Source organism: Heterodontus francisci, chromosome 18, assembly GCF_036365525.1.
Source record: "Heterodontus francisci isolate sHetFra1 chromosome 18, sHetFra1.hap1, whole genome shotgun sequence".
Taxonomy (NCBI): domain Eukaryota; kingdom Metazoa; phylum Chordata; class Chondrichthyes; order Heterodontiformes; family Heterodontidae; genus Heterodontus; species Heterodontus francisci.
Genome location: NC_090388.1, coordinates 4099274 through 4125452, shown reverse-complemented (window position 1 = coordinate 4125452; position 26179 = coordinate 4099274). Strand labels below are relative to the sequence as shown.

The 26179-nt window shown below is 41.9% G+C and overlaps 1 protein-coding gene across 12 annotated transcripts in view; it reads left to right on the top strand.

Moving 5' to 3' along the window:
• The window catches only part of ppp1r12a (protein phosphatase 1, regulatory subunit 12A), a 271369-nt gene that overhangs the window by 190251 nt on the left and 54939 nt on the right, over positions 1-26179 (top strand). For all 12 annotated transcript variants that reach the window (XM_068050119.1, XM_068050120.1, XM_068050118.1 and 9 more), the window contains 3 exons: positions 7322-7412; positions 18406-18597; positions 20443-20605. In XM_068050119.1, the coding sequence (XP_067906220.1) occupies positions 7322-7412; positions 18406-18597; positions 20443-20605 (446 nt within the window). The remainder of the gene's footprint in view (positions 1-7321; positions 7413-18405; positions 18598-20442; positions 20606-26179) is intronic.

Sequence of the window (26179 nt, the reverse complement as noted above, 5' to 3'; positions counted from 1 at the left end):
CATTGAAATTCAGCTCTGGACACTATTGAACTCAACCTAAGTAATCTAGGGAGGAGAACAGAGTTAGGAACTTTACACAGTTTTTGGTGGGAATCTAGTAAATGGCTAAATTAATATTAGATGAGCAACGGTGCAACTCAGTGCCACCACATTCAAGTCCATAATCAAAGAGAGAATATGAGAATAGAATGACAGTCAACATAAAAGGGAACCCGAAGGTCATCTACCGGCATGTAAATAGTAAGCAAGTAGTTAGAGGTGGAGTGGGGCCCATTTGGGACAAAGAGGGTAATTTATGCTTAGAGGCGCACGAGAAGGCTAATATACTTAATGAGTACTTTGTATCAGTGTTTACGAAGGGAGACGGTGCCATAATGGTAATATACTGGGGATCCAGAGGCCCAGGCTAAAATTCTGGGGACATGGGTTCAAATCCCACCATGGCAGCTGGTGGAATTTAAATTAAATTCATAAAAATCTGGAATTGAGAGCTCGTCTCAGTAATTGTGCCATAAAACTATCAAGTGTTGTAAAAACTCATCTGATTCACTAATGTGAAGGGAATTGCTGTCCTTGTCTGGCCTTCATGTGAATCCAGACCCACAGTAATGTGGTTGACTCTTAGCTGCCCTCTGAAATGGCCTAGCGAGCCACTCCGTCATCAAGGGCAATTAGGGGTGGGCAACAAATGCTGGCCTTGAGCGACACCCACATTCCATGAAAGAATTAAAAAAAGGAGTCTTGACTCATATCAGTCAAAGCAGAGAGCAGCGACAATGGATAGAATAAACATGGAGAGGGGGGAAGGTGCTTAAAAAGGTTGGCTATGCTTATGGTGGATAAGTCACCTGGTCTGGATGGCTTGCATCCCAGGTTGCTAAAGGAAGTGGGGGATGGAGATGACGCAAAAGCTTGTCCTGATCTTCCAATCTTCCCTGGATATGTAGGAGTTGCCAGAGGATTGGAGATTGGCACCCTTATTCAAGAAAGGGTGTAAGGACAGTCCTAGCAACTACAGACCAGCTAGTTTAACATCAGTATGAAAGCAAAATTCTGCAGATGCTGGAAATCTGAAGTTAAAAGAGTGCTAGAAATACTCAGCACTTACTGAAAGGTCACAGACCTGAAACGTCAACTGTTTGTTTCTCCACAGATGCTGCCAGACCTGCTGGAAATACTCAGCAGGTCTGACAGCATCTGTGGAGAAACAAACAGTTGACATTTCAGGTCTGTGACCTTTCAGTAAGTGCTGAGTATTTCTAGCACTCTTTTAACTTCAGATTTCCAGCATCTGCAGAATTTTGCTTTCATACTGATAAACTAGCTGAAATTAAAAACTATGCTGGAAATACTTAGGCTTGGCAGCATCTGTGGATAAGGTTTTAGAAACAATCAGGGAAAATATCAATGGAAGCAAAGAGGTTCTAGTTAATTAAGGATAGCCAGCATGGATTTGTAAAAGGCAGATCAAGCTTGATGGATCTAATTGAATTTTTTGATGAAGTAACAAATTTGATGAAGGGAATAAGGTAGATATTTATTATATGGATTTTAAGAAAGCATTTGATAAGGTACCAAAAAAAGGCTGGTTAACAAAATTGAGTCTCATGGAATAGGAGGGTCAGTGTCCAATTGGATAAAAAATTGGCTTATGGACAGAAAACAGCGAGTCGTAGTATATGGTTGCTTTTCAGTGCTGGGACTACTGCTTTTTTTTGCTATATGTAAATGACTTGGAGCTTGGAATATAGAGTAGAATCTCAATTTGATGACGGCAAATTTGAAAGTGCGGCAGAAAGTGAGGATGACATGAACCACCTGCAACAGGATATAGGGTAACTGAGTGGGCAGACAGGTGGAATTTAATAGATAAGTGCAAGGTGATGCTTTTTGCAGAAGATATAGGGAGAAGGCAGTATATACTTAATGGCACAGTTCTCCAGAGTGTGCTGGAATAGAGGGACCTGTGGGGGTGGTGCATGAGCATAGATCTTTGAAGATCAAGTATACACAAAATTAATGTGCAAATCTCATGCATTGACTTTTCCAAAGTCCCATTTATCTGAACCCTTGGCCTCGCTATTCATCCCAACTCTGGGCAAGCAACAGAATTTCACTGAAGAGTTTCAACTCTAAACTCTAGTTCACTGACATCTGATAGTCAACCACCATCTATCTGCCCCCTTTGCCACATCCTCACTGGGTCTAATACATCTCCTGTACTATCTTGGAATATAGAGTAGAATCTCATTTGCTGATAAACTTGGAAGTGCAGCAAATGGTGAGGATGATATGAACCGCCTGGAACAGAACATAGACTAGCGGAGTGGGCAGACAGGTGGCAATTGGAATTTAATACAGACAAGTGCATGGTGATGCATTTTGGCAGGACAAATTGAGAGAGTGAGCAAAGCATATGGGATGTTGGGTTTCATAAATAGAGGCATTGAGTATAAAAGCAGGGAAGTTATGCCAAACATTTATAAAGCTCTGATTAGGTCCCAACTGGAGTATTGTGTCCAGTTCTGGTCAGCGTATTTCAGGAAGGATGTGTGGGTCCTTGAGAGGGTGCAGAAGAGATTTACCAGAATGGTTCTGGGGATGGAGGATTTTAGTTGCAAGGTTAGGTTGGAAAAGCTGGGCTTGTTCTCCTTACAAAAAAGGACATTGCGGGGGGATTTAATTGAAGTGTACAAGATTATGACAGGCTTAAATAAGTTCGACAAGAAAAACTGTTCGCATTAACAAATGTTACAAGGACTAGGGGGCACAGATTGAAAATTTTTGTCAAAAGATGCAGAAGGAATATGAGGAAGTACTTTTTTTAACGCAGCAGGTGGTATTGACCTGAAACACATTGCCCACAAGGGTGATGGAAGTGGAGACAGTTTTTTTTTTATATTTCCAAAATATACTTTATTCGTTAAACTGTAAAAAAAAAATACATTACAAAACAGTTCAAAACAGCACCTACTCAACAATACAAAGAGTGCAAAGGAGATCAGTTTCCTTCAATCCAGGAGTGAGTTGCCTCACAACCCTTCCATTTCATTTTACTGGCCATGTACTTTTTGCAGCAAACAAATACTTTCTGGATACAGCCCAAGGGGTTTTTCATGGATCCAGCCCCTCAGTTCACCTTGGGGGTACCGGGAAGTGGAGACAATCAATGACTTCAAGGCCACCTAAGAGGAATAGACTTGCAGGGCTACAGGGATTGAGCTGGGGAGTGGGACTCACTGCATAACTCCGAGAGCTGGCATGGACACAGTTGGCTGAATGGCCTCTTTCTGTACTGTAAATGACTCTTTAGAGTTGAAATTCTTCAGTGAAATTCTGTTGCAGCTCAGAGTTGGGATGAATAGCGAGGCCAAGGGTTCAGATAAATGAGACTTTGGAAAAGTCAGTGCATGAGATTTGCATGTTAATTTTGTGTATACTTGAATTAAGTATTTTGAGGCATGGTAAAATGTACTTAATTTAGGCTAATCATCTTGTATGGCATATTTTTGATATGATTTTTCCAAGAGATTTGACCAATTATATGCATACCTTAATTTACTTAAAGTAGCCACTGTGAAAACATCTGCTAAAATCTTTTATCGTCCATACCTCATTACTTCAGACTTAATTGCAATCTAAGCTGTTTTTCCAGAGAGCAGTCCAGTCAGTCCCATTCCCCTGCTGTACCCCTGTAGTCCTGCAGGTTTATTTCTTTCAAATGTCCATCCAATATCCTTTTGAAATGATTGATCATCTCCAATTCCACCAACCTCATAAGCAGCAGGTTCCAGACTGTTACCACTCGCTGTGTAACAAAAATTCTTCCTCACATCCCCCTCTGCATCTCTTGCCCAAAAACTTAAATCTGTGCCCCCAGTCCTTGTACCATCTGCTGACGGAGACAGTTTTTCCTTATCTACCTGATCTAAACCTGCCATAATCTTGTACACCTGCATCAAATCTCCCCTCAATCTCCTTTGCTCCAAGGAGAACAACCCCAGCTTCTCCAACCGAACCTTGTAGTTAAAATCCCTCATCCCTGGAACCATTCTGGTAAATCTCCTCTGCACCCACCCAAGGATCCCCTCATCCTTTCTAAAGTGTAGTGTCCAGAACTGGACACTGTACTCTAGTTGGGGCCCAACCGGAGCTTTATAAACGTTTGGCATAACTTCCCTTTTGTACTCCGTACCTCTGTTTATGAAGTCCAAGATTCCATATGCTTTGCTATTAAACACTCAGTATATCCTGCCACCTATACACCCAGGTCCCTGTGTCCTTGCACACTTTTTAGAACTCTGCCATTGAGTCTATATTGTCTCTCCCTATCCCTTTAGCCAAAATGCTTCACCTCACACTTTGTGCTAAATTCTGTTTGCTACTTGTCTGCCCATTCTGCTAGCCTATCTGCCTCTTGTACTTGATTTGTATGCTCCTCGCTATTTGCCACTCCTCCAGGTTTGGCATCATAGTCAAATTTTGAAATTTCACTCAATTTTATATGTTCAGTTTTATATAATCAACATGGTATAGTTGGGAAGAAATGGATTTTGATATTGCTTCTTGCTTTTATGTTGTGGAATATCTCCAGCATACTTTGAGAATGCAGCTAAATTTCCATAAAACCAGGTTAGCTTCTATTAGGTCTTCGATGTAATGTACACTGGCAAGGCTTTGTTCATTTCCCCACCCTAGTTTCCCTGAGAAGCTAGTGGGCCTTGATCATTGTAACTGAGTAGTTTGCTAAGCCACTTCTGAAAGCATTAAGATTGCAGTCACTTGTAGGCCAGCCCAGGAATGTGTCAGGTTCCCTTCCCTAAAAGACTTTAGTGAGCCCTTTTGGGTATCTTAAGTTAAAACAGTTTTCATGATCAGATTTATTGAATTCAATTTCACAGCAGGCTGTAGCGAGGTTTGAACTTGAAAAGCAATCATTCTCGGGTGTTGGCGGGAAGGGCAAAGACATCATTTATTGCCCATTCCTGATTGCCCTTGAAAAGGTGGTGGTGGGCTGCCTTCTTGCACCACTGCAATCCATGGGGTGAAGGGATTCCCAGAGTATTGTTAGAAAGGAAGTTCTGGGATTTTGACCCAGCAAAGCTGAAGGAATAGCGATTATATATCCAAGTCAAGGTAGTATGTAGGATTTGGAGGGGAATTTGGAGGTGATAGTGTTCTCGTGTACTTGCTGCTCATGTTCTTCTAGGTGATGGAGGTTGCAGATTTAGGAGGTGCTGATGAAGAAGCCATGGCAAGTTGCTGCAGTGCATCCAGTCAATGGTACGCACTGCAGCCAGGGTACATGAGTGATGGTGGGCGTGGATATTGAAATGGTGGATGGGATGCCAATCAGTGGACTAATTTGCTCTTGAATAGTGTACTTTGGAGTTGGGACTGCACTCAGCTGAGGAAATGGAGAGTATTCTATCACACGCCTGACTTTTGCCATGTTGGTGCTGGAGAGGCTTTGGGGGTGAGGAAGTGAGGCACTAACTGCAGAATACCCATCCTCTGACCTGCTGCAGTAACCACAGCATTTATGCAGCTGGTAAAGTTGAGTTTCTGGTCAGTGAAGACCAACAGGATGATGGGAGAGTCAGCGATGGTAATTCTGTTGAATATCAAGGGCAGATGGTTAGACTCTGTCTTGGTGGAGATGGTCATTGACTGGTACTTGCATGGCATGAATGCGAGCAGTCTTTATCAGCCTAAGCTTGAATTTTGTCCAGCTCTTGTGACATGAGGCCATGGACTGTTTCATTATCTGAGGAATTGCGAATGGAGCTGAACACTGCAATCAGTGAACGTCTCCACTTCTGAGCTTGTGATGGAGATAAGGTCATTGTTCAAATTGTTGAAGTAGTTGGTCCGAGGGCACTGCCCTGAGGAACTCTTGCAGCAATGGCCTGAGGCTGAGATGATTGGCTTCCGACAACCACCGCCATCTTCCTTTTGTGTTAGGTCTGATACCAGCCATTGGAGAATAATCCCCATTTACTTCAGTTTTATTAGGACTTTTTAGTGCCATACACTGGAGTGCTGCCTTTATACTAAGGGCAGTCACTCTCACCTCTGGAATTCAGCTGTTGTGTCCATGTTTTGACCAAAGCTTTAATGAGGTCTGGAGCTGAGTGGTCCTGGCAAAATTCAAACTGAGCAGAGCTCTCCACCTTTGTGCTGCTAGTCTAGTACCATAGCCACTACATTACTGTTCTCCTGTAGTTCTGATTGTTGGGATAGAACTTTGTTAAAAATGCAGCACATTTTTTCTGTTCACTTCTGAAAACAACTGTGCAATCAACTTGGTCAAAAATTAGAAATTGACGATTTGGCAATCACCTACTCTATTTTATCAGTGTGCTTATAGATCAATTTAATCATTTAGCAAATGATTTGAGTTTTTTTTATGCAAGAGACCTATGTTATAGAAATAATCATTGCATTAAAAAGAAAAATCTTTACAGATCCTAAATTTTCCCACTCAATTGTGTCAAATTGCAGTTTTAATTAGTTTTTGAGTTTAATTGTTTTAGCTGTTCTGTAAGGGCAAAAAGTTGAGATGAGCAAATTTATTTCTATTAAACTTTAGATTTGACGTGGAAATTCCGTGCAATGTTCTGGCTTTTACTGCCAAATTTTGTGTTGTCGCTCTGGTCAACTATTGTGATGCATGCCAAATAGTGCAAGCTTTTCCTTTAAAGGCTACGTGTATGAATTTGAAGTACTTCCTTTCTGAATCCACTGTAAATGTATGTCCTGCACTTGCACTGTCTGTAAGCATTTGATGTCTAGTGTGTGATCGTGAGCATGTGTAATACAAAGGACTTTGAAGTAAATGCTTCTTCCAGAATGAGCAGTCTGGCCGAGAGCTGAAGGGATTAAATGTAAATCTTGTGCCTGGCACTGAAACTTGTAATTCAGTTCGCATGCAAATCAAGAATGTCCGTTGTCTGAACATGTTCAAATCGATGTGTAATTAATTTGTTTTGAAATAAATGAGTGAGATTGATGATTGAACTCATTACTCTGGAATTGGTGCACTTTGCGCAATAGTTTGAATTTTTTCTATAGCAGAGATATATATGTTCTCCCATTTTTCAAAACCGAAGAGCGACAGGAGAAATTAATTTGGAAAAGACTGTTTATGATTTGAGTGTGCAAGTGGGATGTGGATATATTTCAATAGTCATTTAAAAAAAAAAGACTCATGGGAAGCCATTTGCACTTGATTTGTTAAGCAAAATTATACTTCAAACAAATATACTTGAATTAGAAGTCACCTGTCATTTCCTGATTCAACGAACGTTTAATGTTGTAGGTCGTATTTAACTCCTGTCCGAGATGAAGAATCTGAGTCACAAAGGAAAGCCAGGTCGAGGCAAGCAAGACAGTCAAGAAGGTCAACACAGGCAAGTTTTAGTCTTCCTCTCTTGGGTTCAGAAAAACTTCTTTTCCTTCATCGACCTATCCAATCTAATCTTCTGCATCAATCACCAACCCTGAATGTGAAATCGAAAGCCTCTCAGTTCTGCAAAATAGTTTATCTTTCTCGTTTTCCTGAACGTGACATTTAATCTTGAATCTATGGCTTCTTGTTCTTGACCCCACAATGCCCAGAAACAATCTGCTTTTATCTACCCTGTGGCATCCTATCATCACCCAGTAATCTGCGTTGTTCTTATGCGGAAAGAAAACCCCAATTTTTAAGCTTTGCTGTTCCTGTTGCCTCATACTAGGCAGCGTTGTAGTGAATCTTGTCTGCATTGTGCCCTCTCTTTTTTTAAAAAAAAATCAAACTTTTATAAACAGCGGAGCCATCTAACTGGTCTTCATATCATTTTACATAGGCTTATTATTGCATCTTGGCTTTTGTATTCTGTACCTTTTGTCATAAAACATAAAATTACATAGACACTTTTTGCAGCTTTATCAACCTGAGGTGCTGTTTTTAACGTTGTGAACCTACAACTCCATAACCCTTTGCTTTTCCACAGCATTGAGCTGACTTCATTCAGTGTTCAAGCACTGAAGCTTCAATACTAAACTATATTTTAAATCCAGTGCACCTCATATTACATTATAATATCGGCAGTTTGTCAGGGGGATGGGAACCTGAGAGGGAGCTCAAATTGGAGGGAAGCAAAACTGGTAACTTGTCAGGGGTGTGGGAACCAGGAGCAATTATCAGAGAGGAATACCAAGGAGCAGAATACTGAGGGAGATCGAGAGAATGCGAGTAGGAAATTGTAAGTTATTAGGTGGGGGACAGAGTAAGGGAGAAAGTAATGAAGTCTGAATCAGGGTTAATGTGCATGTGTGTGAATGCACGGAGTGTGGTTTGTAAGACTGGTGAGATACACGTGCAGATTGTCATGTGGAAATATGATTATGGCTATAACAGAGACCTAGCTCCAAGAAGGGCAGGACTGGGTGTTAACTATTCCTGGATACAAGCCGTTCAGGAAAGGGAGAAAGGGGGAAGGGTGGTGGTGTTGATTAAGGAGATCATTGTAGTGCTGGAGAAAAAGGATGTCCCAGAGGGGTCGAGGATAGAATCAATTTGGCTAGAGCTAAGGAACAAAAAAGGTGCAGTTACATTGCTCAGTGTTGTCTATAGGCCACCAACTAGTGGGAAGGACGTGGAGTAACAAATTTGCAAGGAAATTAGAGAGATGCAAAAATTATAGGGTAGTTATAGTGGGGGACTTGAATTATCCAAACATAGGCTGGGATAGTAGTGTAAAGGGCAGTGAGGGGCAAGAGTTCCTAGTGTGTGTTCAGCAAAATTTTCTACAACCGTATGTTAGTCCAATGAGAAAGGAGGCACTGCTAGACCTGGTTCTTGGGAATGAGGTGGGCCAAGTGGACCACGTATTAAGAGAACATTTAGGGGATTGTGATCATTGTATCTATAAGGTTTAGGCTGACTATGGAAAAGGACAAAGAGAAGTCCAGGGTAAGGATGATTAACTGGGGGAAGGCTAACTTCAATGGGGTAAGAATGGAGCTGGGGAGAATAAATTGGATTCAAAAACTGGTAGATGAACACTAGTCGACCTTCAAAGAAGAGACAGTTCGGGCGCTGTCAAGGTATGTTCCCTCGAAGGGGAAAAGTAGGGCAAACAAATCCAGAGCTCTCTGGATGACAAAAGAGGTAGAGATTAAGATAAAGAAGAAAAAGTGTGCTTATGGCAGATGCCAGGTAGAAAATACGATTGAGAACCAGGCTGAATATCGAAGGACCAGAGGGGAAGTGAGAAAGCAAATAAGAGAAGCAAAGGGAGAGCATGAAAAGAGACTGGCAGCTAACATTGAAGGAAATCCCAAACTTTTCTATAGGCATATAAATAGTAAAAGGGTGTTAAAAGGAGGAGTGGGGCCAATTAGAGACCAGAAAGGGTGTTTACACATGGGGGCAGAGGGCATAGCTGAGATATTAAATGAATACTTTGCATCTCTCTTTGCCTGGGTTACATCTTGTTCCTTGATCATGTTTAAAAGGAAGTAAGTCAGACAATAGAGGGGTTTAAGATTTATAAAGAGGAAGTATGAGGCTGTCTGTAAAGTGGATTAAGCACCAGGACCAGGTGAGATGCATCCAAGGGAAGTGAAGGTGGAAATCGAAGAGGCACTGGCCATAATTTTTCAGTCTTCGACTCGGAAGTGAGGTCAGAGGACTGGGGAATTGCAGACATTGCACCCTGTTCAAAAAAAGGGTGTAAAGATAAGTCCAGCAACTACAGGCCAGTCAGATTAGCTTCGGTGGCGGGAAAACTTTGAGAAAAAATAATTTGGGACAAAATCAATAGTCACATGGACAAATGCAAATTAATTGAGGAAAGCCAGCATGGGTTTCTTAACAGAAAATCATGTTTAACTTGTTGGAGTTTTTTGAGGAGGTAACAGAGCGGGTTGATGAGGGCAATGCTGTTGATGTGGTGTACCTGGACTTTCAAAAGGCATTTGATACAGTGCCACACAACAGACTCGGGAGCAAACTTGTAGCTCATAGAATAAAAAGGACAGTAGCGACTTGGATACACATACTTTGGTTCTGTCTTGGCTAAGGATGACACAAATAACCTCCCAGAAATGTTAGGGAATCAAAGGTCTAATGAGAGGGAGAAACTGAAGGAAATTAGTATTAATTTAAAAAAAAAGTGCTAGGGAAATTAATGGAGTTCAAGGCTGACAAATCCCCAGGGCCTGATAATCTACATCCCAGAGTACTAAAGGAAGTGGCCCTGGAAATAGTGGATGCATTGGTGGGCATCTTCCAAAATTCTGTAGACTCTGGAGCAGTTCCTATAGATTGGAGGGTGGCAAATGTAACCTCACTATTTAAAAAATGAGGGAGAGAAAAAACAGGGAACTACAGACCAGTTAGCCTGACATCAGTAGTGAGGAAAATGCTCGAGTCTATTATAAATGCTGTGATAGCAGAACACCTAGAAAGCATAAACGGGATTGGGGCCAAGTCAGCATGGTTTATGCAAGGGAAGTCATGCTTAACAAATCTACTGGAGTTTTTTGAGGATGTAACTAGTAGAATAGATAAGGGAGAACCAGTGGATGTGGTGTATTTGGATTTTCAGAAGGCTTTCGATAAGAGGTTAGTGTGCAAAATTAAAGTGCATGGGATTGGGGGTAATATACTGGCATGGGTTGAGAATTGGTTGACAGACAGGAAACAGAGAGTAGGAATAAATGGGTCTTTTTCCAGGTGGCAGGCAGTGACTAGTGGGGTACCACAGTGATCAGTGCTTGGGCTCCAGCTATTCACAATATTTATTAATGATTTGGGTTAAGGAACTAAATGTAACATTTCCAAGTTTGCAGACGACACAAAGCTGGGGGGGGGAATGTGAGCTGTGAGTAGGATGCAAAAAGGCACCAATGTGATTTGGGCAATTTGGGTGAGTGGGCTAATGCATGGCAGATGCAGTATAATGTGGATGAATGTGAGGTTATCCACTTTGGTTGTAGAAACAGAAAGGCAGATTATTATCTGAATGGTGATAGATTGGGAAAAGGGGAGGTGCAATGAGACCTGGGTTTCCTTCCAAATTGAGTTTTTTTTTTTTAGATACAGCACTGAAACAGGCCCTTCGGCCCACCGAGTCAGTGCCGACCATCAACCACCCACTTTATACTAATCCTACACTAATTCCACATTACTACCACATCCTCACCTGTCCCTATATTTCCCTACCGCCTACCTATACTAGGGGCAATTTATAAAAGCCAATTAACCTCTCAACCAGCAAGTCTTTTGGCATGTGGGAGGAAACCGGAGCACCCGGAGGAAACCCACGCAGACACAGGGAGAACTTGCAAACTCCACACAGGCAGTCCCCAGAATTGAACCCGGGTCGCTGGAGCTGTGAGGCAGCGGTGTGCCTCTGTGCTGCCCTTGTACACCAGTTGCTGAAAGCAAGCATTCAGTTGCAGTATGTTGTCCTTCATTGCAAGAGGATTTGAGTACAGGAGCAAGGATGTCTTACTGAAGTTATACAGTGCCTTGGCAACTGCCTTGTGTGCAGTTTTGGTCTCCTTATCTGAGGAAGGATGTTCTTGTCATGGAGGGAGTGCAAAGAAGATTTACTAGGCTGATTCCTGCGATGTCAGGATTGACGTATGAGGAGAGATTGGGTCGACTCGGCCTATATTCACTAGAGTTCAGAAGAATGAGAGGGGATCGCATAGAAACCTATTAAAATTCTAGCAGGACTAGACAGACTAGATGCAGGGAGGATGTTCCCGATGGCTGAGCAATCCAGAACCAGGGGTCACAGTTTCAGTATACGGGGTATGCCATTTGGAACTGAGATGAGAAATTTCTTCACTCAGCAAGGGGTGAACCTGTGGAATTCTCTACTGCAGAAGGCAGTGGAGGCCAAGTCATTAAATATATTCAAGAAAGAGATAGATATATTTCTTAATGCCAAAGGGGTCATGGGATATGGGGAGAAAGTGGGAACAGGGTGCTGAATTAGGCGATCAGCCATGATCTTTTTTGAATGGCAGAGTGGGCCGAAAGAGCCAAATGGCCTACTCCTCCTATTATCTGTTTCTATGGATACGCAATTGGCTGAATGACAGGAAACAAAGCGTAGTGGTTATTGGATGTTTTTCGGACTGGAGGAAGGTTTGTAGTGGAGTTCCCCAGGAGTCAGTGTTGGGACCTATGCTTTTTCTGATATATATTAATGACCTAGACCTTGGTGTACAGGGCACAATTTCAAAGTTGGCAGATGATACGAAACTTGGAAGCATTGTGAACTGAGGAGGATAGTGTAGAACTTCAAAAGGACATCGACAAGTTGGTAGAATGGAAAGATAGGTGGCAGATGAAGTTCAATGTGGAGAAATATGAAGTGATTGATTTTGGTAGGTGGTATACGGAGAGACATAATAGAATAAAGGGTGCAATTCTAAAGGAGGTGCAGGAGCAGAGGGACCTGGGTGAATATATGCATAAGTCATTGAATGTGGCAGGACAGGTTGAGAGAGTGGTTCATAAAGCATTAAGTATCCTGGGCTTTATTAATAGGGGCATAGAATGCAAGAGCAAGGAAGTTGGTTTGCACTTGTACAAGACACTAGTTTGGCCTCAGCTGGAATATTGCGTTCAGTTTTAGGCACTGTACTTTAGGAAAGATGTGAGGGCATTGGAGAGAGTACAAAAAAGATTCACGAGCTTGGTTCCAGGGATGAGGAATTTCAGTTATGAAGATAGATTGGAGAAGTTAGGACAGTTTTCCTTGAAGAGAAGGCTGACAGGTGATTTGATAGAAGTATTCAAAATCATGAGGTGTCTGGACAGAGTAGATAGAGAGAAACTGTTCCTACTCGTGAAAGGATCGAGAACAAGAGGGCACAGATTTAAAATATTAAGAGAAGCAACAGTGACGTGAGGAAATTTTTTTTCATGCATTGAGTGGATAAGGTCTGGAATGCGCTGCCTGAGAACGTGGTGGAGGCAGGTTCAATTGAAGCACTCAAAAGGGAATTAGACAGTTATATGAAAAAGAATGTGCAGGGTTATGGGGAGAAGGCAGGGGAATGGAACTGAGAGTCCGTGTGGACACTGGTCAAATGGCCTCTGTACCATAACGATTGTGATTCTGTGGTTTTGCTGCTAGCACACTATGCAAAATTTTATCCAACCCGATAAATAACCCTGTGCATTGAAGATCCACTGGGAAATAGTGATCATCGTACCATTGGATTCCATGTTGAGCTTGAAAGTGACATACTCCAATCACAAACAGGAATCCTAAACATAAACAAAGCCAATTATCTGGGTATGCGGGGAGAACTGGCTAAGGTAAAGTGGGTAAATAAACTAAAAGGTATGGCAGTAAATGAACAGTGGGAAACCTTTCAAGAAACAATTTAAAATGTTCAATAAAAATGCATTCCATTGAGAAACAAAAATTCAGCAAGAAAGATCCATCCGTGGCTCACTCAGGGAGTCGAGGATAGTATTAGAATAAAAGAAGAGGCTTACAATGTAGCATGTCTGAGGATCGGGAGTGTTTTAGAAACCAGCAAAGGGCAACCAGAAAGTTGATAAAGGAAAAAATGGAATGAGAGTAAACTAGCCAGTATTATAAAAACAGATTGCAAGAGTTTTTATAGGTATCTAAAAAGGAAGAGAGTAGCTAAAGTAAACATTGGTCCCTTAGAAGTAGAGACAGGAGAAATTATTGTGGAGAATGAGGAAATGGCAGAGACATTGAACAAATATTTTGTCTGTCTTCACAATAGAAGACACAAGTTTCATACCAGAAATAGATGCTAACTTAGGAGCTAAAAAGTGTGAGGAAATTAATAGCAGCGGAGAAAAAGTATTAGTTAAACTTAAACTAAAATCTGACAAATCTCCAGAACCTGATGGGCTACACCCTAGGGTTCTAAAAGAGATAGCTGCAGAGATATTGGATGCGCTAGCTATGATTTCCCAAAATTTCTTAGATTTAGGAATGTTCCCATCAGATTGGAAGTTGGCAAATGTTATACCCCCTTCAAGAAAGGAGGGAGAGGGGAAACTGAACTGCAGGCCAGTTAGCCTGACATCAGTCGTTGGGAAGTTGCTGAAATCTGTTATTAAGGAAGTGTTGTTAATGCATTTGAAAAAGCATAGTATGATTAGAACAAGCCAACATGGTTTTACTAAAGGGACACTAAAATAAAAACAAACTACTGCGGATGCTGGAAATCTGAAATATAAACAAGAAATGCTGGAAATACTCAGCCGGTCTGGCAGCATCTGTGGAGAGAGAAGCAGAGTTAACGTTTCAGGTCGTTCTGAAGAAGGGTCACTGACCTGAAACATTAACTCTGCTTCTCTCTCCACAGATGCTGCCAGACCTGCTGAGTATTTCCAGCATTTCTTGTTTTTATTTACTAAAGGGACATACTGTTATTAGTTTCTTTGAGGATGCAACTGGTAGGGTAGATAAAGGAGAATGAGTAGATGTGGTATATCCCGATTTCTAAAAGGCATTTGATAAGGTGCCACCCAAAAGGTGAATAGGAAGTCTTACGACTGAAGCAGGAGGAGTGCACTGTTAATTCAGTTCCACTTCTCCACAGGTCACAACATATTCTTTGACTGTTTCAGTAAGTGGGAAAATTTTCATTAGATACACTATTTTCCCCAGAATAGAACACACTAACCAAACAGTTTATTATAGAATAAGTCTTAACTAGTGATGAAGTGAAACTAAAACACACCGATCTCATTTTTAAAGTTGCTACATTAAATGTTAAAAAGTCCCCTTTCTACATTAACCAACGACAGATCACTTTCCCACCCCTGAAGAAAATAGCAGATGAGACACTGCAGCAAACTGGCACACAGTCCAACCTCCGGGCACACGCAGATAGGTCACTAAAATCTTCCAGAATAGTTCTCTTCAGGTGGCGTTGAGAAGTATTTTTAGCAGGCTTTCTTCAAATACAGGAAACAAGATGAATACTGAATTAGATTATCAGCCATGATCTTTTTTGAATGGCAGAGCAGGCCTGAAGGGCCGAATGGCTTACTCCTATTTTCTATGTTTCTATGAATTGACGCAGTGGACTTCACAGAATCTTTTAGGGAATTGAGGGAAAGCGAGCTGGGTACTCGTCTTCTCTTCTTCCTTGGAATTCTCTCCTTCTGTCCTTTGTTGACACTTCAGCAGCACTTGCCTTTTATCTGCTTCCAGAAGGTAAAACCACACACACACACTGACTCTTAATCAGAAAGCGTGACAGTTTTGTTTGCCCATCCTAGGTGTTCGTTTGCTAATACTGGGCTTGTCCAATCAAAGATGCGCTTGTCACTTCTCTGCCCCTATTACTAGGATTTCTGCCTATGTCCAAATTGAGTCATGCCAACAGCAGAACTGTTGTCAATCTGGCTCCCTCGGTGCCCTCTTGATTCAAAAATAATTTATTCAGCTTAACTATAAATTCCTTTAAAAAAATATTTTAACAAAAATACAGAATCTCTTTCAAAACAGAAGATAAGGGCTTATCAGATCAGGAGGTAATATATTAATATGGATAGAGGGTTGGTTAATGGACAGGAAGCCGAGAGTGGACATAAACGGGGCACTTTCAAGTTTGCAGGCAGTGAATAATGGAGTATCGTAAGGATCAGTGCCTCTGCTATTTACATTCTATTTTAATGACTTCACTGAAGAGACAGAGAGTGATGTATCTAAGTTTGCTGATGATACAAGGTAGGTGGAAAGGTATGCTGTGGGGAGGATGCAGAGGCTGCAAAGAAATATAGACAGATTAAGTGAGTGGGCAACCAGATGGTAAATGGAGTATAATGTAGGAAAGAGTGAAGTTGTTCACTTTGGTCGTAAAAATAGAAAAGCAGAATATTTTTTAAAAGGTGTGAAACTGGTAAGTGTTGATGATCAAAGAGACTTGGGTGTGCTTGTACAAGGAATGCAGGAAGTTAGCATGCCCTGTTTATGTCCACACTCAGTTTCCTGTCCAGTAACCAACCCTCTATCCATGTTAATATGTTACCTCCAACTCCATGAGCCCTTATCTTCTGTTTTGAAAGAGATTCTGTATTTTTGTTAAAATATTTTTTTAAAGGAATTTATAGTTCAGCTGAATAATTTTTTTTAAAATCGAGGGCAGTGAGGGAGCCGGATTGGCAACAGTGTTGCTGGTGTTGGCATGACTCTATTTGGACTTAGGCAGAAACCCTAGTAACGGGCAGAGAAGTGACAAGTGCATCTTTGATTGGACAAACCCAGTATTAGCAAGCGAACACCAAGGATGGGCAAAAAAAACTGTCGCACTTTGTGATTGAGAGTCAGTGTGTGTGTGTGTGTGTGTGTGTGTGTGTGTGTGGACACCTTCTGGAAGCAGATAAAAGTCAAGTGCCACTGAAGTGTCAACAAAGGACAGATGGAGAGAATTCCTAGGAAGAAGAGAAGACTAGTACCCAGCTCGCTTTCCCGCAATTCCCTAAAAGATTCTGTGAAGTCCACTGCGTCAATACGGCAAGCAATTAGGAAGGCAAATGACATGTTGGCCTTTATTGCAAGGGGATTGGAGTACAGGAATAAAGAAGTTATGCTACAATTGTGCAGGGTTTTAGTGGGACCACATCTGGAGTATTGTGTGGAGTTTTAGTTTCCATATTTAAGCAACGATACACTTACATTGGAAGCGATACAGCAAAGGGCCACTGAATCGGTCCGTGGGATGAGGGGGTTGTCCTATGATGAGAGACTGAATAAATTGGGACTAAATTCTCTGGAGTTCATAAGAATGAGGAGCAATCTCATTGAAACATAAAAGATTCAGAAGGGTCTAGATAGGGTAGAAGCTGAGAGATTGTTTCAGCTGGTCGGTGAATCTAGAATGCGGGGTCACAGTCTCAGGGTAAGGGTCTCAGGACTGAGATGAGGAGAAATTACTTCACTCAAAGGGTTGTGAATCTTTGGAATTCTCTACACCAGAGGGTTGTGGATGCTCCTTTGTTGAATATGTTGAAGGCTGGGATAGACAGATTTTTGGTCCCAGGGAATCAAGGGATATAGCGAGTGGGCGGGAAAGTGTAGTTGAAGCCCAAGATCAGCCATGATCGTATTGAATGGTGGAACAGGCTCGATGGGTCTACTTCCGCTCCTATTTCTTGTATTCCTGTACTGACACACTTTCCCCCTCATGGAGGTAAGCTTTTGCCAGTGTACAGTTCCGTGGGCAATTTGGAAACAGATCAAATGGGAGGCAGCACAACACCAGAGCATACAAAGGGCTAAGGCACAAACTGGAATTTTATACTCCGCACTTAGTTTATGCCCCATTGGACAGACGCATAATTATTTTTTTGTAACTGCTGCAGTTTGTACTGTTTAAACCACTGAATGGAGAACAAAGAAGTTGGCACACTTTGTTCCTTAATTCAGACTCTAAACCATACTACCAGGCAGAGCAGAAGAAGCACACAGATTGTTCAGCTAGTTTTTATAACTTCTGATTTTTTTTACTTGTATTTTGTACTGACTTGTGTGCGTGCCATGGAGCATCCCAGGCCAAGCACAAAGTTTAAACCCATGTTCTCATTAATTTGCATGTATCTCATATGATAAGAGTATGGTGGCATAGTTCTTGCATTGTGCAGCAGCTGGAATATTGTTATGCAGTAATATCACTTAACATTTATGCATCTATATTAAAAACTTGCCTCTTTTCCTTTGTTTCTTGAACAAAACATTCCCATGCTTTAGCTGCAAGTGGCTCTTCGATGATCCTTGAGGTATCTGTATTTTCCAGGTACAAGAAGGAATCCTGCAGGAGGTCATTTGGCCCATCGTGCTTGTACTAGCTCTATGAAAGAGCTATCCAATTAATCCCCAGCTCTATCCCCGTTTTTCCTTTTGAAAGTAACCATTGAATCTGCTTCCCTTACCCTTTCAGGCAGTGCATTCCAGATTGCCACAACTTGCTATGGAAGAAAATTCCCACTGTCCACCTCCCGCCTTTTTTGCCAATTTTTTGTAATCTGTATTGTCTGGATATGACCCACCTGTCTGTGGAGACAGTTTCTCCCCATCTACTCTATCAAGCCCCTCATAATTTTGAACGCCTCTGTTAAATCTTCCCTGTACCTTCTCTGCTGTAAGGTGAACAGTCCCAGTTTGTCTAGATAATTGCTGCCTCTCATCCTTGGTACCAATCTGGTAAATCTCCTCTGCACCCTCTACAAGGCCTTGAAATTATATGTAATGTAGGGCGCCCAGGATTGGACACGACTCAATTGAGGCCTAACCAGTAATTTTATGAAGGGAATATCCCTCAGGTTTAGACCAGGGTAATGGGTACAAGGAATGCACAGTGAGCCACGACTGAGCGTTGAACAAAACTGTCTTGCAGGGTGTAACACTAACAGACCTACAAGAAGCTGAGAAAACAATCGGGAGGAGTCGTTTGGACCGTCGCACTCGAGAACAAGAAGGAAAAGAAAAGGAGGAAAAAGAAAAGCAAGACCGAGAAAAGCAAGAGGACAAGAATCAACCGGAAACTCAGGATGGCGAGAGACAAAGGTTTAGTAGAAACACTGAAGAGGTATTTGGTCTTTAAAGAAAATTACATGATTTGTTCAGTAAATGTGTAATATTTAGCACTATTTTGGGAATATAGTGCTTATATTTTCACTTAAGCGTGCTAAATGGACTTTCAGAGCAAATGCTTTTGTCTGGGTCTGGGGAAATTATGTGCTTCACATCCACGCAAATCTTATCATGCCATTGGTGGTGCTCACAGTCTCCTCCAGCTTTTTATCAAATCAGAGAGGTACCACTATTGTGCCAATCTTTTTATCTTAGCTGAAAAGATGATCTCTGCTTCCAAATTGCTGTTACATTCCAGAAAGCCAGGAAGTGAAAGATAGAACTGGAGGCAATCTTTGCACACTTTTACAAGTGTTTATAGATACACATTATAAATATGCACCTCCTAACCCAACAGTCACAGTTTTAGTCTGTGCCTATTCAGAACACAAGTAAATGCCTGCCACTTGTATACAATTAACAACAATTAATATACATTTAACAGTTTGGACAAACCTTCAATCTGTCCACCGGAATTTATAGTTCCTTTCTTAGTGTATTCTGTTCCTTCTAATCAGTGTTTTTCTCACTTATTCAGGTTTTCTGCTGAATGTCTAGGCACAGCACTGATCAAAACTGGCCAGTGGTCCTTCAGAATGAGCAGCAGTTGAAATACTGCTGTCCTGAAAAAGACACTCATGAATAAAATGAGACAAAATAAAAGCTAATGAGTAATGTTGAACTGTTCGCAAATTCAGCCACTAGCAGTGCTCTGTTCAGTTCTTAGACCAACTGCATTTTGTCTGAATGGCTGTTTTAAAGAGAGCCTTGAAGCAAAGTTAGCTCAGTGAGATACAGGGTTAATATTTATGTGTAACAAAATGCCCCTTCAGCTGGATTGCTGCCATCCAGTACAGTGTCAGTATCAACAATGTAATGCAAACATTGAAAACCAACTAAATATTTCCACAGTTTGGGCAGTGTGTCAGCAATAACTTCTGTTAAAGACTCTTGGGTAATGTTCAACTGCCTTGCCCTGAACCGTGACAGAGGCCTTGATGCCTTACTCGATGTGATTAGTGCAACAGAGATTCCAAAAGATGGTTAAAATGCTTATTGACGGACATGACACTGATTCTTTGGTTTCTCTAAATGCAGCCGAGTCAACCATGTCCCATAATTTTGGAGGACAAAATTGAGAAAAAGTGAAGAGCTTAATGATCTTTTCAAGTGGAACATTATCAATCTCCGTGAAGGTAGACTTTCTGGCAAGTCCTAAAGAGCCCCAGGTTCCGATTGTTGAAGATAGGTGGTATCTAGATTTGACTCCACATATGTAGTGAAGTTGTGTTGTAGGGTCATCCTTCATGCACCTTGCCCATGTTAATGAAGGATGCAGAATAAAAGAGATTGCTTACACCTGTATGGTGTTTTTCATTCTTGAAATGTTGATTGTTCTCCACATGTCAGTCTTGTTAATCTTCAGGAACTTTTTAGGGCATAGGGAATTCCTAGTTAACTTTCGGTATCAATTTAAAATGATTTGGTGCAACTGTTTCTAGGACTTAATTGGATGTAGGATTAAGAGTCCACATGCAGCTTATCTACAGCTTCCACAACAATCACTATTTTTCTGTGCGTGCTAAGCGTATTGTTCCCCTGGAAACAAGCTAGGTTGGTACTGTGTCTGACATTTGCAGATACTTTTCTCAAATGAAAAGGACTCAACAGGATGGATAATTAATAATTTGCTGAAAAAGGATTATCTTTTAAAATCTGTGATAGTGGTGCTGTAACTGTTTTTGGTGCAAGTTTTAAGTTCTGAGCCTTATTGTAAAATTTCCCAATTTTTCTTCCAAAGCTGTATCAACGCACTAGGCCAACTGCCACAACATCTTCAACTGCTGCAGTCTCTGCCCTCAATAGTTCATACGTTGCATCCCAGCTAAATCGACCCAACAGTCTTATTGGCATTACATCTGCTTACTCTGCATATTCCCGAGGTTCTGGGGAAGTGGATAAAGGTAATGTTGCAATTGTTGGGGAGTAGTCTGTTGGCAAGAACTAAGCATGAGTCTGTAACTGTACTTGACATGTTCCATTTAAGTGTGCTTCAAAATCAATGACCAAATTTCGTCCATTTTTAAAATTTATTGAAAAATGTTTACATATGTACATAAGTGTGTGCATATTGTATGTTATGCATTGACCATGCACACACAGGAATCCTATATGTTTGGATAAAAATTCCATAGGAAGCAATTCTGCATCTTCTGAAAAGAACTTGCATTTACAGGGAGCCTGATCATATCCTAAGGTTGTTCCAAAAGACTTAGCAATCATGCATTCCTTTCAAATGGAGTACAAAGGGATTGATTAAGAAGGGGAAAATAGGGTATGAGAGTAAGCTTGCAGAGAACATAAAAACTGACTGTAAAAGCTTCTGTAGCGGCGCAGTGGTTAGCACTGCAGCCTCACAGCTCCAGGGACCCGGGTTCAATTCTGGGTACTGCCTGTGCGGAGTTTGCAAGTTCTCCCTGTGACCGCGTGGGTTTTCGCCGGGTGCTCCGGTTTCCTCCCACAGCCGAAGGCTTGCAGGTGATAGGTAAATTGGCCATTATAAATTGCCCCTAGTGTAGGGAATATGGGATGACTGTAGGGTTAGTATAAATGGGTGGTTGTTGGTCGGCACAGACTCGGTGGGCCGAAGGGCCTGTTTCAGTGCTGTATCTCTAAATAAAATAAATATGTGAAGAGAAAAAGATTAGTGAAGACAAATGTGGGTCCTTTACAGTCAGAAACCGGGGATTTTATAATGCGGAACAAACAAATGGCAGACCAATTATATACATAGTTTGGTTCTGCCTTCACAAAGGAGGACACAAATTACCTCCCAGAAATGTTGGGGAACATCAGGTCTAGTGAGAACGAGGAACCGTATGAAATCAGTGTTAGTAGGGAAATGGTGTTAGGAAAATTGATGGGATTGAAGGCCGATAAATCCCCAGGGCCTGAAAATCTACATCCCAGAGTACTTAAGAAAGTGGCCCTAGAAATCGTGGATGCATTGCTGGTCACTTTTCAAAACTTTATAGACTCTGGAACAGTTCCAACGGATTGGAGTGCAGCTAATGTAACCCCACTATTTAAAAATGGAGGTGGAGAGAAAATGGAATTATAGACCGGTTAGCCTGACATCAGTCGTGGGGAATATTCTGGAGTCCATTATAAAAGATGTAATAGAGCACTTGGAAAACAATGACAGGATCGGACAAAGTCAACATGGATTAACGAAAGGGAAATCATGCTTTACAAATCTACTAGAATTTTTTGAGGATGTAATTAGTAGAATGGATAAGGGAGAACCAGTGGATGTGGTGTATTTGGATTTTCAGAAGGCTTTCGATAAGGTCCCACGTAAGAGATTAGCGGGCAAAATTAAAGCACATAGGATTGGGGGTAAGGTACTGACATGGATAGAGAGCTGGTTGGCAGACAGGAAACAAAGAGGAATAAATGGGTGTTTTTCCGGGTAGCAGGCAGTGACTAGTGGGATACTGCAGGGATCAGTGCGAGGACCCCAGCTACTCAATATATATTCATGGTATAGAGGAGGGAATTAAATGTAATATATCCAAGTTTGCAGATGACACAAAGATGGGTGGGAGTGTGAGCTGTGAGGTCGATGCAGAGAAGGCTCAGTGTGATTTGGACAGGTTGCGTGAGTGGGAAAATACATGGCAGATGCAGTATAATGTGGATAAATGTGAGGTTATCCACTTTGGTGGCAAAAACAGGAAGGCAGATTATTATCTGAACGGCGATAGATTGGGAAAAGGGGAGGTGCAACGAGACCTGGGTGGTGGTGTGCACCAGTCGCTGAAAGAAAGCATGCTGGTGCAACAAGCAGTTAAGAAGGCAAATGGTATGTTAGCCTTCATAGTGAGAGGATTTGAGTACAGGAGCAGGGATGTCTTGCTGCAATTATACAAGACCTTGGTGAGACCACATCTGGAGTATTGTGTGCAGTTTTGGTCTCCTTATCTGAGGAAGGATGTTCTTTCTATGAAGGGAGTGCAGCGAAGGTTCACCAGACTGATTCCTGGGATGGTGGGACTGACGTATGAAGAGAGATTGGGTTGATTAGGCTTGTATTCGCTAGAGTTTAGAAGAATGAGAGGGGATCTCATAGAAACCTACAAAATTCTAACAGGACTGGACAGACTAGATGCAGGAAGGATGTTCCCGATGGTTGGCGAGTTCAGGACCAGGGGTCACAGTCTAAGGATAGGGGGTAAGCCATTTAGGACTGAGATGAGAGATTTCTTCACCCAGAGAGTGGTGAACCTGTGGAATTCTCTATCACAGAAAGTCGTTGAGGCCAAATGATTAAATATATTCAAGAAAGAGTTAGATATAGTTCTTAGGGCTAAAGGGGAGAAAGCAGGAACAGGGTACTGAGTTTGGATGATCAGCCATGAGCATATTGAATGGTGGTGCAGGCTCGAAGGGCCGAATGGCCTACTCCTTTTTTTCTGTTTCTAAATGCAGGCATTCCCATGTTGGCAACCTGTTCCCCATGTGCATAGAGAAAATTTTAGTTAAAGTTGGTTGACAATGGATTATTGACCACTGGGAGAACTCCCTACACCCAAGAAGGTAGCTTAATCTCTCATTTTGAAAACCACACTTGCAGTAAAGCATCAGCTAAAATTATCTGCTTAAATCCAGGAGTGGGACTTGAACTTCTGATTTAAGGTGAACTGAGTTACCACCTGAGGCAAACTGAAAGTATTGCTAGTGCTAATCTGTTTACTAGTAATCCATTTCCTGCTTTACAGTGATGGCACTTTAAAAGTACTTAATTGGCTGTAAAGCACTTTGAGACATCCCAAGGTCATGAAAGACGCTGTATAAATGCAAGGGGAAAGATAGGGCAAACAAATCCAGAGCTCCCTGGATGGTGAAAGAGATAGGTATTAAGATGAAGCAGAAAAGGTGTGCTTGTGATAATAGAATGGAGAACCAGGCTTGAATATAGAAGCTTCAGAGGAGAATTGAAAAAGCAAATAAGAGAAGCAAAGAGTGAGTGTGAAAAGAGACTGGCCACTAACATAAAAGGGAATCCAAAAGTCTTCCAAAGGCGCATAATTAGTTAAAGTGTGGTAAAAGGAGGAAAAAGCCAAAAAGGGGATTTATTCATGGAGGCAAGGGCCATGGCTGAGGTATTAAATGAATATTTTGCATGCGTCTTTAGCAAGGAAGATGATGCTGTGCAGGTCATGGTGAAAAAGTTTAAAATTGATGAGGTATTGGATAGGCTGTAGTAGTTGGCAGGAAAAAAGACAGAGGCGCAAGGGGAGAGCCAACTGTGCAACAGCCCCAACAAACAAATTTCTCTGCAGCACCTGTGGAAGAGCCTGTCACTCCAGAATTGGCCTTTATAGCCACTCCAGGCGCTGCTTCACAAACCACTGACCACCTCCAGGCGCGTATCCATTGTCTCTCGAGATAAGGAGGCCCAAAAGATTGGATAGGCTGTCTGCACTTAAAGTTGATCAAGGTACCAGGATCAGATGAGATGCATCCAAGGGTACTGAGGGAAGTGAATGGAAATTGCAGAGGTACTGGCCATAATTTTCCAGTCTTCCTTAGACTCTGGTGGTGCCAGAGGGCTGGAGAATTGCAAGTGTTCAAAAAAGGCTGTAAAGATGATCCCAGCAGCTGCAGGCCAGTCAGTTTAACCTTGGTGTTGGGGAAGCTTCTGGAAGCAATAATACGGGACAAAGTTAATTAATTTGGCCAAATGCAGATTGATTAAGGAAAGACACACTGATTTGTTACAGGCAAAATGTGTTTAACTAACTTTCATGAGGTAACAGAGGGTTGATGAGGGTAATGCTGATAATGTGGTGTAATTGAACTTCCAAAAGGCATTTGATAGTGATGCACAACAGACATGTGAGCAAAGTTATAGCTCATGAGAAAAAGGACAGTAGCAACGTGGATACGAAATTGGCTGAGGAACAGGGAGTAGTGGTTTATGGATGTTTTTCGGACTGGAGGAAGGTTTGTAGTGGAGTTCCCCAGAGATTGATGTTCAGACCCTTGTTCTTCCTGATATATATAAATGACTTAGACCTTGGTCTACAGGGCATAATGTCAAAACCAGCAGGAAATGATTGGGCTTGTATCTCTCATACTCGAAGTACAGAAATCTGCAGGTGTGGTAAACTGTTAGAGACGTGTCTCAAAACTTATATGTGGAAAGGTTGTTTCCGGATGTGGAAAGGATGTTTCCCCTTGTGGGGGAACCTAGAAGTCGGGGGTCCATTTAAGACTGAGTTGAGGCGAATTTTTCTGAGGGTCGTGAGTCTTTGGAACACTGTTCCTCATAAGGCAAGTGGAACCACAGTCTTTAAATATTTTTAAGGCAGAGTTCGACAGATTCTTGAAAAGCAAGGGGTGAAAGGTTACTGGAGGTAGGTGGGGATGTGGAGTTCAAGTTACAATCAGATCAGCCATGATCTTGTTGAATGGCAGAGCAGGCTTGAGGGACCAAGTGGCCTACACTTGCTCCTAATTTGTATGTTAGTATGTATATTCGTAAAATAGTTGATATGCTTTGTCTGGGTGCGTCACTCTTTTTTCTTGCTCGTTGACTGTTTGCTTTCTGCTTTTTAATTGGTTGCCTCGCCAATTATGCACAGTCAACCAATTAGTTGCCAAAATCCTGAACCTACAATTTTTCCCCCCGATCTTTGAATCGTACTGGACTGCAGATGCTCTATGTACCTTGTTGAAGTGATCATAGTTCGTATGTCTGGCCAATGGGTGACCCCAAGTTCCTCAGCTTTGGAGATGTTGTAAGTCGAGTCTGGTCACACGAATTGGGAGAAAGAGAAGGCCATTCGACCCCTCGAGCCTGCACCGCCATTCAATAAGATCATGGCTGATCTGATTGTGGCCTCAACTCCACTTTCCTGTCTGTCCCCCATAACCTTTGACTCGCTTGTCAATCAAAAATCTATCTAAAAGCTTTGAATATATTCAGTGACCCAGCCCCCATCGCTCTCTGGGGAAGAGAATTCCACAGACTGATGATCCTGTGAGAAAAAAGTTCTCCTCACCTCTAACTTAAATGGGAGGCCCCTTATTTTTAAACTGTCACCTAGGTCCCGACTTGCCCACAAGGAGAAATATTCTCGAAGCATCCACCCTGTCAAGTCCCCTCAGGATCTTGTATGTTTCAATAAGATCACCCCTCTTTCTTAACTCCAGTGGGTATAGGCCCAACCTGCTCAACCTTTCCTCATAAGATAACCTTTTCATCCACGGAATCAGTCGGGTGAACCTTCTTTGAATTGCTTAAGCAATTGTATCCTTCCTTAAGAAAGGAGACCAAAATATTCCAGATATGGTCTAACTAAGGTCATGTGACACCCCTCACACATGTTTGTGCTTTTTCCCATAGGCCTCACTAAACGTGAAGTTGTGCACTTTGGCAGGAAGAATAAAAAAGCAGAGTAGTACTTAAATGGAGAACGATTGCAGAACTCTGGGGTGCAGAGGGATCTAAGTGCTCAAGTGCATGAGTC